At 42.0% G+C, this 16868-nt stretch overlaps 3 protein-coding genes across 4 annotated transcripts in view; 2 read left to right on the top strand and 1 right to left on the bottom strand.

Annotated features, from left to right (window-relative positions):
- The window catches only part of LOC117586316 (furin-like protease 1), a 147717-nt gene that overhangs the window by 103256 nt on the left and 27593 nt on the right, over positions 1-16868 (top strand). The window lies entirely within an intron of this gene.
- On the bottom strand, positions 1211-2051 carry LOC117585965 (collagen alpha-1(XVII) chain). Its single transcript, XM_034275773.1, has 2 exons — positions 2027-2051; positions 1211-1965 (listed from the first exon to the last, which is right to left on the bottom strand). Exons 1-2 carry the CDS (start codon positions 2049-2051, stop codon positions 1211-1213), a joined length of 780 nt encoding a protein of 259 aa, XP_034131664.1.
- Positions 2751-4548, top strand: LOC117586319 (leucine-rich repeat-containing protein 15). The gene has a single exon (XM_034276308.1). It carries the CDS (start codon positions 2913-2915, stop codon positions 4335-4337), a length of 1425 nt encoding a protein of 474 aa, XP_034132199.1. The 5' UTR covers positions 2751-2912; the 3' UTR covers positions 4338-4548.

The following is a 16868-nucleotide window of genomic DNA, read 5'->3' as shown; positions in this document are numbered from 1 at the left end:
TTCTTTCACTCATTTGATTACTTTTTACTCTGGGGTTTACTTTGCACAATCATTTTCTCTCTTTATCTACCCATCTGTATCTTTATTTATAAAAGAAACACCACTCACAGAAGAGGTTAATTGCTCCTGCAAAGATCCATCATCGGGTGAGGCCCATGGAACTGCTCTCTTCCTGCGCCACACACATACTCGTCTGCCTGCCACTGAAAGCGTTTTCATTTAATTGAAACAAATGCGTGCTGCGTATCAATTGAGGCAAAATGGCACACCATACATCATACTCTCTCAGTCGTACTAAAATAAATATGTGTCTCTAAGCAATAAAAACTAAATGACAATAAATTCAAAACAAACAAAAAAGACTACAAGAGGGGCGGCATGACACCATTATTTCTGTGGCGGTGCTCGAGCAAAAGAGAGGACAAACATTATGTCAGGTGGCGCATTTAGCGCGTTGTCCACCAATTGAGTGGCCCGTCAATGGAGGGCAGCAATGGGGGCACTATATACGTATCCTATAGATGTGGCCACCCCCCTAGATGATGTCTGATGTGTATGTGGTGTCAAAGCGATATTAAAATCCATGTAAATTACACACAATCATCATAACGCTCCTCTCCTCACATGTGTGGCTCTGTGTCTTTGAGTGTGCCATAAAATGACACCAAACACGAGCATATGGATCGACTTTTTATGGTTGCTGACCATTTGACATACTCGTTACAGCAACAGATACAGATACGAGCACAGCTAAAGCTAAAGCTAAAGCTACAGCAGCAGATACAGATACAGATACCAGTGGCAGAGCAGATACAAATACGTGTACAGCAACAGCTACAAATATCAGATGACAGATAATATATGCAACGTGCTTTTGGCTTAAAGTTCAGCTGTACTCGTTTTGTGGTGTCTATATATACGCAGGAGGATTTGGTAGACGGTATGAGAACATATCATTGTTATACATAGTTTCTAGCATTCGTTACTTGACCTTGAGTGCAGCAAGACAAAGCTATTTTGTATCTCGGATTCCTCATATAACTTCAATCAACCGTGTTGCAAGTAAAATATACACGAAAATGTATCTGAAAATGGTTTCAAAGGTGAACGATTCTTTGACAATTCGTAGAATATTTTTACATTTTTTACATTTTACATACATAAATAATGTTATTTATTATTTATTTAATGCATTATTCCGTTTCGTGCCTTAACTTTGATAGCCATTCGAAAAGTGTTCAGCATATTGTGGCTTATTATTATGATTGTTGCTCGTCTGCGTGTACCAAATGCTCTGCGGGGTGTTGTGTGAGGGTTTCTGGGACTGAGAATGAACAGCCGATTCGCCAGTGGGGCCGCGTGGACCACGTGGACCCGTGGGTCCGACAGGGCCTCGCTGGCCAGGAGGACCAGGCGGCCCAGGTGGACCAGGAGGACCAGGCACAGGAATGGGTATGTAGGCAGTGGGACCCAAAGGTTCCTCCTTCTCAGCAGCAGAGTCGCCATTCGAAGGATTCAGAAGATTCAGGTTGGGCCAATTGAAGCCCGATTGTCCTTGGAGATTGAAGCCCAGCTGGACACGTGGAACCATCACATAGGACAGGCCCGGACTGATTCGGTTTTTGTTTTGATTCTGACTGGAGATGATGGAGGGGCCATAGGCCACGGGATAGGCAGCCACTTGGGGCACCACATACTTAACATTCTGATCGTTGACCATGGGAATCGAATTGGAATAGAGATAGTCGGGGACTTTGCGACTGTCCTTTTCTGCCTCGGGCTCTGCTTCGAGAATTTGTGGCTCCTGGAAGGTAACCTCTTCATCATCCGATCGCTTGATGTGTTCCCCCTGGGATGAGTAGATCACAATCTGTGGTTCCTCCTGGGCACTGCGACCAGAGCCATGGACACGACGAAGTCCCGAAAGACGCGCCTCGATCAGCGGGGAAAGAAGACCCAAAAGAACTAGGGAAATAAATGGTTTCAGTTCGATATTTTCGGATGAAGCTTGATTCTCTTTTCTTACCCAATATTTGCACACTTGGCTTCATGCTGGACAACTGTTTGATTTCGCTTGGTGTGTGGTCTGTTTTATACCCAAAAATTAACTTGTGATAAGATCTGCCAAAAAGAGTTCTTGGGAGTGGTTCAATCAACTGTTGGCCATCTTTGGGTCATTAATTTGAAGTGTCTGCTTAAAAGTGGGTCAGCATTTGGAACCCGTTCTAATGGAAAGGTTCTACTTATCCGCGAATCTCAATCATTACTCAAAAAATAACATTGCTTGGGAAGAACCCTTCTACCTCGCTCTCGCGCTCTCTCTCTCTCGTTTCAGCTATGGCTGATCTCCTTTTCTATATTTAAATCACAGAACTGTGAGCTCTCCCCCCATTTGCGGTGTATTTGTTTTTTGTTTGGCATTTCCTACTTTAAAAAACATTCATTTTCATCAGTGGACAAAGCAGAAGCCAAAAAAACAAATGCAGAAATCCTAGTGCTAGTACGAGTGGAAATTACGAATGAAATTGAAAGTTCAACCCATGCCAAAGAATTCGTTTTTGTGTGTGGAACAGCCCAGAGTCGTCTCTTAATTGAATTAAATCAAAAAATAGCAAGAAGCAAGAACAAAAATGAATCCACAATTAGTGGGAGAAGCGAACCCCTTTTTTCGTTTGTACGTCGAAGCAACACCCGCATCCGAGGCATGCCACATAGCAGCAGAACAGTAGAGCAGTATCGCAATGGGGTCGACCACTGCGACAGTTGTCTGATCTACGGAACAGTTGTGCCACTTGCGCCGTGGCGTGCGCGTCGTTGGGCGCTCACCAACGCCAACACAACGAAAAAACAAAAATCTAGGTGTCCTTTCTCCCGTACAAAGTCTCTCGCGTGTGTCTGTGTGTGTCGGTGCCATGCGGCTGTGGCTCTGCCTGAGGCTGCTGCCTCTTGTGGTGGCTTGTTGGCTGCCACTTGTGACCCCAGAGCCTGCCTCGCCATCGGCAACGGGCGGACAGCTGCGTCGACTTTGGCTGCAGGATCACTGCCATGCGGGCATCTGCACAAATGTGGAGATTGGACGCAGTGATTATGTGATTCTGTCGCAGGCACCCATCCCCAATCAACTGATGCTGACGTTCATCAATTCGAGCATTGCCAAGATACCGCATCTGCTGTTTGATACATTTCCGGATCTGCAGATGCTCCGCATGGAGAACTGTTCGCTGGAGACATTCGAGAAGCCGCAGTTCGAGGGCGCCAGCAATCTGATGAGCCTCTTTCTGGGCCTCAATCGTCTCAAGGATATACCCAAGAATATATTCCTGGGAGCGGATAATCTGGCCACGTTGCATCTCCAGGCGAATCAGCTGAAACATCTATCGAATCACAGTTTTCATGCCCTCAAGGAGCTGAAGGAGCTCTCCCTGGCAGACAATCTACTGGAGCAGCTGCCTCTCGGGCTCTTCGGTGGCATGCGAAAGCTAATGGACCTAAATCTGGCTGGCAATCGCCTGGAGGCACTGCCTCGTGGCATCTTTGATAAGAACTTGAATCTAACGAGAATCAACCTGGCTCGCAATCGTTTCACGGCCTTTGAGTCGGAACTGCTGAAGCTGCAGCCGCGTCTGTCCCTCCTCGACATCTCGGGCAACATTATCCAGGAGCTAACGCTGAATTTCAGTCTCCTGGAGCTGGCAGTGGCACACAGCTGCGATTTGAGGCGACTAACAGTCTATGGGATAGTGCGGGAGCTTGATTTGCACAACAATTCGCTAAGAGAGGTGCCCCACATACCGCAGGCTATCAATGTGACGAGCTTGGACTTGTCGCAGAATCCGCTGGGCAATCTTCAAGGGAATCCTCTGAGGCGCTTCACAGCTCTGCTGCGACTCAATCTCTCCACAACCAATGCCCATGAGCTGCCCGAGGGTGTACTGAAGAAGCAAACGAATCTCCAGATGCTCGACATATCAGGCAATTCGATATACTCGCTGAAGATCACACTCTTCGACAGTTTGAAGGCCCTGCAGTATTTCTACTTTCAGCAGAACAACTGGAACTGCGATTTTCTGCAGCTGTTGATGAGTTCCTTTGTCAAGCGAAAGGATCTCTCCTTCATGGAGGACCTCACGGCACCCGAATTGGTTGACGATTATGTGGATGGCATTGCCTGTTGGTATGAGAGCGATAAAACATCCAAAAAGTGCGATGCCAGCAGCTCCGATGCGGCCCTCGAGTTGTCCGTGGTGCGGAATGAGATCAAGGCCTTCACGGAGGTGGTAGAAAAGAAGTTCCTCAAGGTCTATCGAATGTTAGAGGAGATGAAAATGAAGCTATAAAAAATCAAACCATAAACTATCAATCTATAACCTATCTATGAAATATTTAATCAACCCACCAAACATTTAATCCAGTATTTAATCGCATTCTATAAACATAATTTATTTGACACAACGACAAGCAATGACATGGCTATTTTTAAGAGATAATGTTACATATTACATATACCACAATAAAGTTCTTCTTTCGGGAAATCTAGGGAAAACAAAACAGAATGGTGATTTTTTAAGGAGAGGTTTTTTCTTTATTGATAACTATATTTGGATCATGAAAGCGATACATCAAAACGATACACCTCTTTGATGCTGCTCCCAAATGGCTATTCAATGATTTTCCCAATTCAATTATACCCTCTACCATCATGCATTGAATTATCAAGTATTCATCACATATTTATATCACCCACAAATATTGCATTTTTTCCATACTTCTATTCCATAAAATACGAATTCCCTTATGGCGAAAATTCCTCTATGGTTGAGCATATTAAAAGAGTTTATCAGGCGATAAATCCCACCGCAGAAATTGGCAGAAATATTCCATTTAAAAAAACAAAATTTTATACTCTTCTTTAACGCTCAATTTAATGCCATAAATATTTTATGCAAAACACGAGGCACATAAGAGAAAGGAAAAAGTATTTATGGCACAACAAAAATATATATAGATATATTTTTTAAATACGAAAATTATCAGCGTAATCAGAGAGGGAGAAAGAGAGAGGGCAGCGCGACAGAGACACTTGAAGACCGACAAAACTTAATTAAATGCAGACACACAGGCACACAAAGAGATGGATTTATAGAGGGGAAAAAGAGACTGTCACGTTACAAAAAGTATAAAATGGTTATGAGGGGTTGGAAATATAAATACCCTTTCACAGAAGTATGAAGGTAATCAATTGTTAAGGGATATTTATTTCTCTGTCCTTAAGGCACTGCCTATACTTTTACTTTGAACCTCGTTCTTTGTCACTTTGTCTCCTCTTATCTCTCCTTGAATTTCTCCTCTTGCAGAAAGGGTATCACAAAAGCATACATCAATGGCATTAATCTTTTTTTGTTCAACCAACCAATCATCGGACAGCGGGTCCGATCGCTGGAAAACAGTGCAATGATAATAATAAATGAATTTTGTAAATATTTTTTCAGCGTCTGTTTAATATGGAGTGGATGTCCCTCCTGCCATCTCCTATATCTTTATTTGTATCTCCTCATGTGGGTGGCTGAGCGTGTCTTTGTTTGTGTGTGGATAGTAGATTATGTCTGAGTATATGTGTGTGTGAGTATATCAAATAAACAAACAAAAACACAGACAGTAGACAGAGCACACACACAGAGACGTGTGGCGTGGAATGCCATTAAAATATGGCTTACAGTTGATTGGACAGAAAATTGTGTGGTGCAACTTTTTTGCTTGCCTGCCAGCCAGCCTGCCTGCCGCCACAGAGATATGCAAGTTGTGTGGCAACTATGAAAAGTTTGCTGCCAGCAATGGAGTTGACAATGTGTTCTAGGAAACTCCCTACCAGTTTTTGTGCGGCCACTTTTGATGATTTATAGCAGATGATGGGTGAACCTTATCCTTAAAGAGCTGCATGAATCCTTCTGAAATTCGCGTTGCTGAGAACTGTGCCAAGGCTCTCTGTGTCGCCGTCTCTTATCTGAGAAACCATTTCCAATAAGCATCATTTGCATTTTCGATGCTTTGCCATGCCGTTTCCGGCTTTAGCCACTACCATTCTCCCCCTTAAAATCGTCGGACGGATGAAAATTTCTATGCAAAAATCTTGCAGGGGGAAAGATGAAAGGGCGAAAGTACGGGCCATAAAGTACGCAACACATTTTAAAGCTTAAGCCATTAGGATATCTCTCTCTCTCTCTCGCTGTCTAGTGTTCCTCTCTATTCGCTCCCTTATTGGCTCTCTTCTCTGTTCTGTATGCCACTCGTTCTGTTCATCTGCTGCTGCTGTAAGACTCTTACTACGCTTGTAAGCAACTTCCGTTTCCGTTATCCGACGCGTCGTTTGTTCTGGCATTGTTGCCACTGCAGCTGCTGTCGCTGCTGCCATTGTTGCTGCTGCCAGATCTCGCCATCCTCCTCCTCTGTTCCACTTTCTGTTATGCCGTAACGTAACGTTAACAACACTAACGTGCTTACGCTACGCAACATATGCACAGTGCCCCGCCTCCACCCTCCACCCTCCACTCTGGCTTCTTGTCTTGCAGCTTAAATGCATTTTGGCCAAGTTTATGAAATGGTTGTTGTTCTTGCTTGTTTGTTGTTTTTTGTTGGCCCCGTAGTTTCAGTTGTTGCTGCTGCTGTTGTTGATGCCACAACTCATTAAGAAAACAAAAGCTCTACACAAAAGTTAGTCGTTACCCAAAGGCCCCACCTTTTCTCTTACTTTCTCTTAGTTTTTGTTATAATTAAGTTGACTTTATTACTCCTGCCCACGGCCAAAATGTTGCACTGTTTGAACGCACATTTGGCCTTGGATTTTAGTGTTTTGCGCCAGCCCCGCACCCAGGGGTTAGCCGCTTGAACATTTATTGAACTTTCATTATGGCGATTTTATGACCAAAAGTCCAGGCAGAAATTGTCTTATTACCTTAACAGCTGTTGGGGAGGCACTTTACCTAGAGTTTATGCTGAGGTTAGAGGTGCCCTGTAAAGGGGATGGAATTGTAGGAGAAGCATAAAGGGAATATAGCAACATTTTATAATCAAGGTGGGAAGATCTCTTCCTTCATCTTGCTTTATTTTATGCTCGTATATAATTTTACTTGTTTAATTTAAGTGTTTTTCCCCCGTCCGTCTCTTATTCTCACTTGTAATTTACTTAATTCTCTCTTATCCAGTATCCGCCTCTCACGTTCCATCACTCAAATGCCCGTTACGTGCCACAAAATGGAATGCGTGCTCATGATTTCCACACACATACACACAGAAAAAGCGAACCAAAACCACACAACAGAGGAGTGTGTCCCTCTAGAGACTGTTTCCATTTGAATGCTTTCTGAATGCCTGTGGAAAGAAATTTAATATTTCTAATTTCAAACCTCATATTATAATCCAACAAATCATTCTTGCTGGAGGGGGGAATGTATATATATTTTTTGGTCATTATCCATAAACAATGCACACGCTTCGGCTGCAATTATGTGCGCAATTAGGTGTTGGGACTAATTTTTATCAAATTTCTCGCAATTCCTGCACAGGGAAGGACAGACAGACGGCGCGCAGCCGAGAGAGAGAGGCTCATAAATAAAGCTTAATGGCAAAAACAGTTGGTCAGCCTCAGGCGGGAGGAGTGGTAGGGGTGGGCATTAAATTAAAAATTCCGCCCACTCATCTTTGTAGAGTTGTGGGGGGTAGAAAGAGTGTGAAGTGCAGAAGAGAGCGACGAAAAAATATGTTGCCTACTTTTGTGGGCCTGTGCATAATTGGGCAACATGAATAATATATGTATTTGTTTGTGTGTGTGTGTGTGTTTTCCCTGATTATGTGTATGTGTGCGTGAGTTGCTAGTTTGGCAAACGAGGCGTATGCACAACATGCGTTTGCATAAATTCACGCTTAATTAGCTCTCACTACGGTCTCTCCTCCCTTGCCCCCTTGCTGGTACACCCACGCATTCCCTCATTCCGCCACTTAGTAACAGTCCCCACCTTCCCATTCGTAGCCACAGTTTCCAGCATGGAAGCAAGTTGTAACGCTTCTAATTAGCGGTTACCAAACACTTAAATGTAATTTAATAAAATATTTCAGAATATTTTTACATTCCAACAGGAATATACACTGTGACAGAAGAAATGCTTCCAAATAGGGAATAAATTGTAGAAAATGTGCAAGAATTTTGTTGGATTTAGGGGATTTTGGGGAATTTAATCTTCTTATATATGTACATTGGATATATTATAGCTATTTCTCATCTTTTCCTCATTTAATTTTTAAGCCTGAGACTCGTATTAAAAAACACTCAAAATGTATAGAAAATAGTACATATAAGATTAAACAAATTATAGTATTCCTTTTAATAAACAGAATATTTCTTGATTTTATCTCAGCTCCCTCCAATATCACTACATAACAAATATGCCATAAAACTAAATTTAAAAAGAATTGGGAGGAAATACAGCTCCACTGCCTCTGAGCTGCCATATCATTTGTATGGGATATTGCATTTTCCCAGTGTACCTGTGCTACCTGCAGCATTCTTATCAGTATAAAAGCTAATTGGAGAACAAAATGGGTAAAAAAAAGGAAGAGAGGAGAAGAGTAGAATCCCCAGCACAAATTCAATTTCATTTGGAAACACAGTTCGTGTGTGTGTTGTTTGCGTTTTGGTTGCCATTATTAACTGGCTTTTTGGCGCAATTAAGGTGCCACTGAATCCCATGAACCCCATACCCCACGCACGTGTACCTGTACCGTGTACGTGTCTTTGGCGCATTTAGGTTTAATTTGCAGCTACAGTTGCAGCAGCAGCAGCAGTAGGAGGAGCAACAGGAGTGGCAGGAGCAACAGTGGGAAACAGGAAGCAGCATCAGAAAGTTCCTCCAAGTATTTTGACTGCTAATGCACGCACGTTTTTGCAGCAGGACGAACAAGCCAGCAGGAGCTGTGTGTGGTGTGGGGTTTGGTGTGTTGGTGGTTCCAAGCCAGTGTTTTCTGAACTTCTAACCAAATTGTTTAACTAAGTAGCAAAAGCGCATAAAAGCACGTAAGACAAATGCACATAAACGTGTGCCCAAGAGATAGACTAGAAACTTGCACTTGCAAAAAAAAGAAAGCGTTGGGAACACAATGAATCATCATTTGTGGCGGATGATAAATTCTTGGGGAATTTTGAAAGTTAGTTTTGCGGATAAACCACACAGAACCGCGGAGATCAAAAGTTGCTACAAATGGGAGTTTTCTTTTGGGAAGATAAATGCTTGATGGGAAACGCGAGAGATTCAGGGGAGAATGTGATACACAAAAATGCTCAAAAATTCGAGCTTGATATTAAGAGGACACATTTCTCTTGGAATTTACGCATTTATACTGCATTTAGGAAATTCCTTTAAAGGAGCTTTAAATTTCTCTCAATTATTTCACTTTGCTACCAATATTCAATCACATGCTGGAACTTCTATTGCTTCTGTGATTCATTTTACCATTCACATTCAGATTACACTATAAGCTGCCGGAAAGTTTCATTAGCAGAAACCCGAATCAAATTAGTCGACCAATCATTGGAATGGAACCTGGAACACAAATCAGTAGAGAAACCATGTAAACCAAAAGACACAGACACAGAGAAAACAAAAAAGAGAGTGAGAGAAAGGGAAAGAGAAAGAGAAAGAGAAAGAGAGAGCCTTAACCAACTATTTAAATCTCCATTTAGGATTGGGGAGACAATACGTTTACCCTAGCTGTACGGCTATCCTCCTCGATGCATTTGTCATTGCAAATTGAATCGAACATCCAGCATCCCAGGAAAGAGCAGAGCTAACATGACAAATCATTTACTTATTATACCCACAGGGGGGGGGGGGCTAAAAGTGGGTAGAAATTTCTGCATTCGACAGTGGTAGTGAGACCAAAGAAAAGCGTATATTGTGCCACAGAGAAAGATAGAGAAGAGGTGGAATGTGCCAGACAGCGAGGTGGAACAGAGCTGGGAAATCTCCCATGGAGAAAGAGTCAAAAGAAGCAGGGTATAGGATGCCCCAGAGAACAGTAGAGCAGCAGGAGCAGCAGCAGCTACCACCAAAAGGTAGAACGAGAAATCAAAACCTAAATGGAACACACAGGATTAGATAATGGTTTTCGTTTGGCAGGAGCAGAACTTTAGCTTAAAGCCATCTCGCAGCATGATATTGGCAGTGGACCAAAAGAAAGATGGTGCAGTGGCGTGTTGGCTGGCAGTACATGCCTTCCACTTGAGTGGACAATGCTGCAACACCCAAGCAATGCAACCATGTCCCACCCACTACTACTGCATTGAGCTGCACTCACATGGAATGCGCAGCTGCACAATTTATAGGATATCCAAAAGGAGAAGGATGAACAGGAGGCTGTCTGCACGGAAGGAAGCAGATGTAGCAGGGGAGTGGGTGAGCTCTGATAACAAGCTTACTCCCGTCTGTCGTGTCTGTGTCCCGTAAAATCTTATAAATTGCAAATTGAATTTAACGATAAACATCGGCATGCTGATGCTGCTGCTGTTGCTGCAAACGGAATTTGCCCGATTGAAATCTGTGTGGCTTGTCGGTTCATTGTTTGGTTCACTTAGAGCTGCTGCACTCCTTCAACTCCATTTGGTATGCTTAAACAACATCCTCACTCCCGTCCCACCTCCTCTCCGTTGCCTCTTCCTTGTCGTAGCCCCATTGTCCGAGTCCCATACTGCGTATCCTTGTCCAATTGAGACTGATTGCATTTGTCAACTGTTGTCTGTGTTTGTGGAGTTAAACAAAACACACTTGAGCAGAGATTTGTAGTTTAGAGAGTCTTGAATTGATTCCCAAATTGATATTAATGTCTCATTTCTGCTTTGTTTTTTCTTTTCTATCTTCGCAGGTGAGTTGAATAATCCATGAAACCCATGAAACACACATCCCGGAATCAATAAAAACTGTAAGAAACAACCGACTACAAAGTACGACGACTATATATCCCACTTTAATCATCATCTGTCTGGCAAATATCATCGAGTCTAGACCACTTACTTTGCCCCTTATTCGTCGCCTCCACTTTGCAATTATGTTGCCCGGAAACAAGTTTCCTCACAAACCCCCACAAGAACTTTGTTCATAATTTATAGATACCCCCCAAAAAAAGACTGGGAGGGAGACAAAAAACAAAATTCCAAAGACCAGACAGCGTGGCGACGACAATGACGATGGCAAACGGTTTCCAACAGCTGGAAAAAAGAGGTAACACCCGGCAATATAAAAGTGGAGATGGGCAAAGCAGAAGGACCGACTAAGGGACACCCTCTTTAGCAAATCTATGGGGAAAAACTGAAAAATAAATTATAATTTTATTTCTATCCATAGAAAGAGTCTAAAAAGTTTGATACTTATTCCTATATTCTTAAGGGCACACGTCCTGCAGCAGCTCAGCTCCGTTCAGCGCTTTAATATTTAGTATGGATCCATTCACTAATCCATTTAAATTCTACTAACTCTCTTCGCTGAGAACCCATTTTATCCCTTTTGCTACCCTCTAGCTACCCCTTCAAAGGAACGAAAACAAGAGAGGAAAAAATCCCAACGAATTCTGGCAGCCAAAAGTCAAAAACTAACTGCCTTTTGTTTGAGACCAATGCGCCATGTGTCCTTTACGGACACAAACTCCTGTTTCTCACTGTCTATATGTACATGTACATGGATTTTGTATGTGTGTGTGTGTGTGTGTGTGTCTAACGAAGTGTCAGTGTGTGCGTGAGTCCCTCCTGCTGTTCTCTGGCTTTGTGTTCGTGTGGCACGTTCTACGGTTTAACCTTTTTTTCTACCCCTTTGGCCATATTGTTGCTCTGTTGGCCCCCATATTCTTCTCGTTGCTATTGTTGCGGGCATAAATAATTCAGAACACACACACAAAGAAACACAAAGATACAGATACAACTAGAACCTGGACACAGCCAGAATCTGGTCATAGATATACTCTCGGAGCAGTTGGCCTTTTCATTGTTTTTGCCTCTTGACTTTTTTCATGCCTACTTTTTGATATGTTCTTTTGTTTAGGTTAAGAGAAATGTGAGGAAAAGCCAAACGAGACAGAGTGAGGGAAAAAGCAACATAGACAGAATGAGGGAAAGCCAGAGAGAGTGGAGGAGGAGAAACCCCAGTGATTTGTTGGATATTTGCGTCTTTAACTACTTTCTAAGTCGTTGATATCCACAGACACAATAAATTAAATTCTGAAACCTGCAACTTTTTGTTTAGTTTACAGTTGGCAAATTCCCTTACTTCTACTTAACATTACACAAACTTTTTTATTTAATTTTGAAACAACTCCTCGGGCTGCCTCTGTGTCATTTCTATTCATTAAAGAAGTCTAAATTTATACAAAATACTTGTCTACATATATTTATATGTTGAATTATTAGATGTCTGGCCCGCACTTTAAGCTGCTTGTGTGTGGCCCCTGGTGGAAGCTGTGGGGAAAATTCATTTTCACATTTATGAAATACTTGCTGAAATGCTCAACCAAAAAGTTGGCTCCTTGATTCCCACACATAAATTGCGAGCAGTTTTTCATGATTTATACACTGGGAAGGAACATTTGCACTGCTCAGCATTTTCCTCTCCACTCCTCTGGCAATTATATGAATGCCAGAGTTTCTGTGGCACCACCATCTCCCGTCACATACTCGTACACACGAGTATACGGGTGGACGACATACTCTCCTAAGCGATTTCTCAATTTGCATATGTTTCGCACACACACACACACACACACACCCAGTAGAGGAGGAGGGAAAGTCCTTAAGGGACCCTCTTAAGTTCTGGCCTGCCCTGTCCTGGCAGTCAATTTGTTAAATAAATTGAATTATGTTACAGTTTTTGGCAGTATTTTTTTTTTTTTTTTTTGCTCTCGTTTTCGTTTCGTTTTGGCCTCTAGTTGACCTTTTTGTGGGGGCGCAGGCTAATAAAATTATTTCCACATATGCGACAACTTTGATGGCCAGAAATCCGTTGCCGTATGGGAGACGTGACAACGATATCTCCTGGGCGTATTGACATTGGGCTGCTAGTTCAGAACTAATTAAAAAGTTTTTGGGGGCGACCCAAAGAGCAATGGAAAATGAAGAAGCCACTGAGCGGCTTACTTATGAGAGCTTTTCCAGCACACAGCGAAAAATAAAAAAATTGCAAACAAAGAAAAAATGTATTAAAAAGCAAAACCAAAGCCAAAATAAATATCTCCTTCCCGCATTTGCATAGCAGGAAAAAAGTACCACAGTGGAAATGAAAAATTATAGCAATGTGTGAATGCCAGACAAAGCTTACCCCCTTTATAAATTTCCGAGCATAATTAATAACGAGAGCGTACGGAGAGCGGAAAAGCAGAACGAGCGGAAATCCAATTAACATTTTAATGTTTTTCTTTTGTTGTGTTGCTCTTTGGCTACTTCCGTTTCCGGGTCCAAAAAAGAAGAGGTAAAGTTTATGTGGAATTTTTAAGCAAAATGAAAGAGAAATTAACTCCATTCGAGGGACACCAGCATGTGGTATACGTAATATGTGCGTGGATTTTAGTGCCACATCGTAAAATCCATAGCCTTTTAGGGCTAAAGGAGTCTGTAGAGACAGAGGGGGGAGAGAGAGAAAAGGCCAATTGACAAACTTTTGGTCCTCGTTGTCGTCGTCTATTTTTTATGACTCTCTCCAGGAGCTATTAACGCGTTCATGGGCCTCTCCTGCATGCAGCGTCCGCTGCTGCTGCTGCCTAATTAGATTTGAGGCTGTGCGAATATGTCCTCAATGTCCTGTGGGGGGTCTGTCTGCCTGTCAAGTGTGGGACTGTTTTTTTTTTTTGGGGCCAATTGGCGACCATAAAACGTAAGCGTAATAAACTGTCTACTTTCTTTTCGGTTCAGAGGCAAAGTGAAAGCATTGCTAATGGAAATTAATGTAGTAGAAAAAAAGAACTACGCGAAAGGGAAGAAGAGGAAACAAGGACTATCAGAGGCGAGAAAAGAAAGGGCAAACGCACAGGACTGTCATTGGTAGTGAAATGGGGATAAGGGAGAACCCAAACAGTGGAGGGGACAGCCGGCCATGGCAGTCGTTGGCGATAACTAGGCATATATTCGTAAGTTACTTAATTAAGTTTCAGGTAAAGTTACGGACAAACAAGTGATGCTAGGAAAAGTAAGAGAGACAGGCAGAGTACATGGAAAGAGCAATAGAAGGAGCCAATAGAGTACCCAGGAAAAGCGAAAGAGCGAGCGAGCGGAGGAGTAGTCCCAAAGAAAAGCTTAGCGCTTAAAGAGGTTATACTCGTATAAAAGTTGGTTCCTTTTGGGCTTAATTAAAGCATTTATGAAGGGGCAAAAGTTCTCCTCTTCCAAGAGATGCTTCAATCGTTGCGCAAAGTTGTTGGCCAGGAAATTCAGTTGCTTGAAAACGATTTGTAAGCCCTAATTAAGAGTGAAAGATATTCCAAAGCTTCAGAAGTGATATGAAAGGTAAAGAAAATTCCGCCATTAGAGTAGAAGTTGGCTTGAAAAAGTACTTGTAATCATTGCAAGAATTAAATGCTTTTAGCATTAGCATTAAAAGCAATTAAATGCCAATGGGTACAGGAAGGATTTTCTATCTGAAAAACAAAAATATTTCCATCCGAATTTTTGCAAGAAACTCTACAAAAAATATCTGCCTGCTCCGTAAATCCATTTCCTTTCGGTCTGTTATCCATTTTGGAATAGCCAGAACTAAAATAATCTCCGCTCCCAACTTTAATCAACATTTCCTTGAAACAACAACAAAAGTGATTCGTTGTTTCTCTTCTCTTTCCTTTTTTGAGAGCCACTCATAGTTGCTGGTATTACCCCAACCGTAAGCCAGCCATGGCATTCCCCCACTGATATATTTACCTTTCATCGAATGCACCATAAAATCCAACAGTTTTTCCCACCCCAAAACAAAAAAAAAGAGGAAAGAAAAACAAACAGCAGACCAGCCCAGAGCAGAGCAGATGAGAGGTTGCTGCAGGGACGCGGTCCATGGAGTTGTGTGAAAACTGCTGCTGAAAAGCGACTTTCAATTAATATACGAGCATGGTGAATCGAGGGAGAAAGAGGCGTTTAAAATTCGCAGACAGTCGGCCGAGGCTTTGCTGTGGGAACCCCTTTAACAGGCAATAACGAGGGAACGAAGGCAAAAGCCACGAGGCAAACACGCACATGTCCTGTAGAGACACGTCCCCCCAATGTGGCCTTGTTCCATGGTGTCGTCCTGTGTCCTGTCGCCCTTTTTGCACAATTCTCTCATTTTTAAAAATACTTTCAGCGGAACACGCACTTGTCCCGCACGCCCCCTGGGGACTCGTAAATTGTGCAATTTCTTCATTGTTGCTAATTTATATGACAGCCAGAGTGCTCCACACAGAAAATCAGTAAAAAAAGAAGGGAGAACCAGAGAAAGGTGGGGAAGTGCAGACAGAGAGCAGGATCATCGCCGGACAAGGCGCTAATCCAAAGCAAATAATGTGAAATACCAAAAAATGTCATGTTTCATGGCCAAAAGCAAAGGCCCCAGAAGGCAGAGCTAGAGAATTAGTAAGAGATGGACGCATAGAGGAGAATAAGCCGTTGGAAAAGGAGAGCCAGAGGTGGAGAAGCAGCGAGAGAAAGAGAAAGAAAGAGAAAAAAGAAACAAAAGAAAAAGCAACCAAAAATCGAGAGGCTGGGGAAATAAACCCAAACAGCACGTAACTTTTGGTTAACCAAATGGAATATGACGGTGCTCCTGCTCCTGACCCTCCAGCGGAGAAGGGAGAGACAGTCCCCCACACGCAGCCTAGAGAGAGAGAGAGAGAGAGAGAGGGAAAGGAAGCAAATGGGAGACCTTCTCCCCAGGCGCAATTCCATCCACCGTTTGGCCTGTTGTGTTAGTTCAAATTACCTGAGAGTCCTTTTGGGCTTTTGACTCTCACAATGCTGCAGGAAGGATAAGGGAGGAGAGCGTAGAAGGGTAGACCACTGCAATTTGCTGATTCTTGGATTTGGGAATCACTGGGAATATGACATACATATGCATATAGGGTATTAAGTGGCATAAGGAACGGCTTAAAGGAACCCTTGGCCTGGCGAGCAGGAAGGACATTTGTTACAACAGGAAGAAGAGATTTAGGGAGATTTCCTTGTGGTGTTAGAGGATTGTAATTGAAGGTAAAGAAAAAAACGGTGGGAGAAAGTGTGTCTGAAAGAACGGGCAAACTATTTGGTTGCGATTTTTGGCTACCTTCCAATTAGTAGAAGTAACTCTTTCCTTGAACGTTTAATCGAATATTTTAGGAAAAATTACTGCTGTGTTCCACTTTTAAATCGTCCCTTAAAGAATACTTAAAGTTCTGTATACATTTGGGTTTAGTTTTATATTTATTTTAATATTTTTTTTTTTTTTTTTTTTTTTTTTTTTTTTTTTTTTTTTTTTTTTTTTTTTTTTTTTTTTTTTTTTTTTTTTTTTTTTTTTTTTTTTTTTTTTTTTTTTTTTTTTTTTTTTCTCTCTCTTTATATTTACAATCTGTTTTTAAACAATAAGTAAATTGTATAATTAATATTCAATTAACAGAAATAGCAGTTTTCCAATGAGCCCTGCTATTATATATAACATCTTTTTAGTTTGTTAAATTTATCTATCAGGGATATCGAGAATGTGGTATCTTTTCAGTCTTCTTACTGTTAGGCTATTGTCTAATAGACTTAAGGCTAAATTATTTTCGTGGTTGTGGAGTCTGTCGATGTATTTCTTACTAGTTTTCTTTATTTCTTCTTTAATGGTTGGAAATACATCGACAGACTCCAC

The sequence above is a fragment of the Drosophila guanche genome, unplaced genomic scaffold, assembly GCF_900245975.1.
Source record: "Drosophila guanche unplaced genomic scaffold, DGUA_6, whole genome shotgun sequence".
Classification (NCBI taxonomy): domain Eukaryota; kingdom Metazoa; phylum Arthropoda; class Insecta; order Diptera; family Drosophilidae; genus Drosophila; species Drosophila guanche.
The sequence above is the reverse complement of the archived record's forward strand: the minus strand, read 5'-3'. Positions and strand labels throughout refer to the sequence as shown.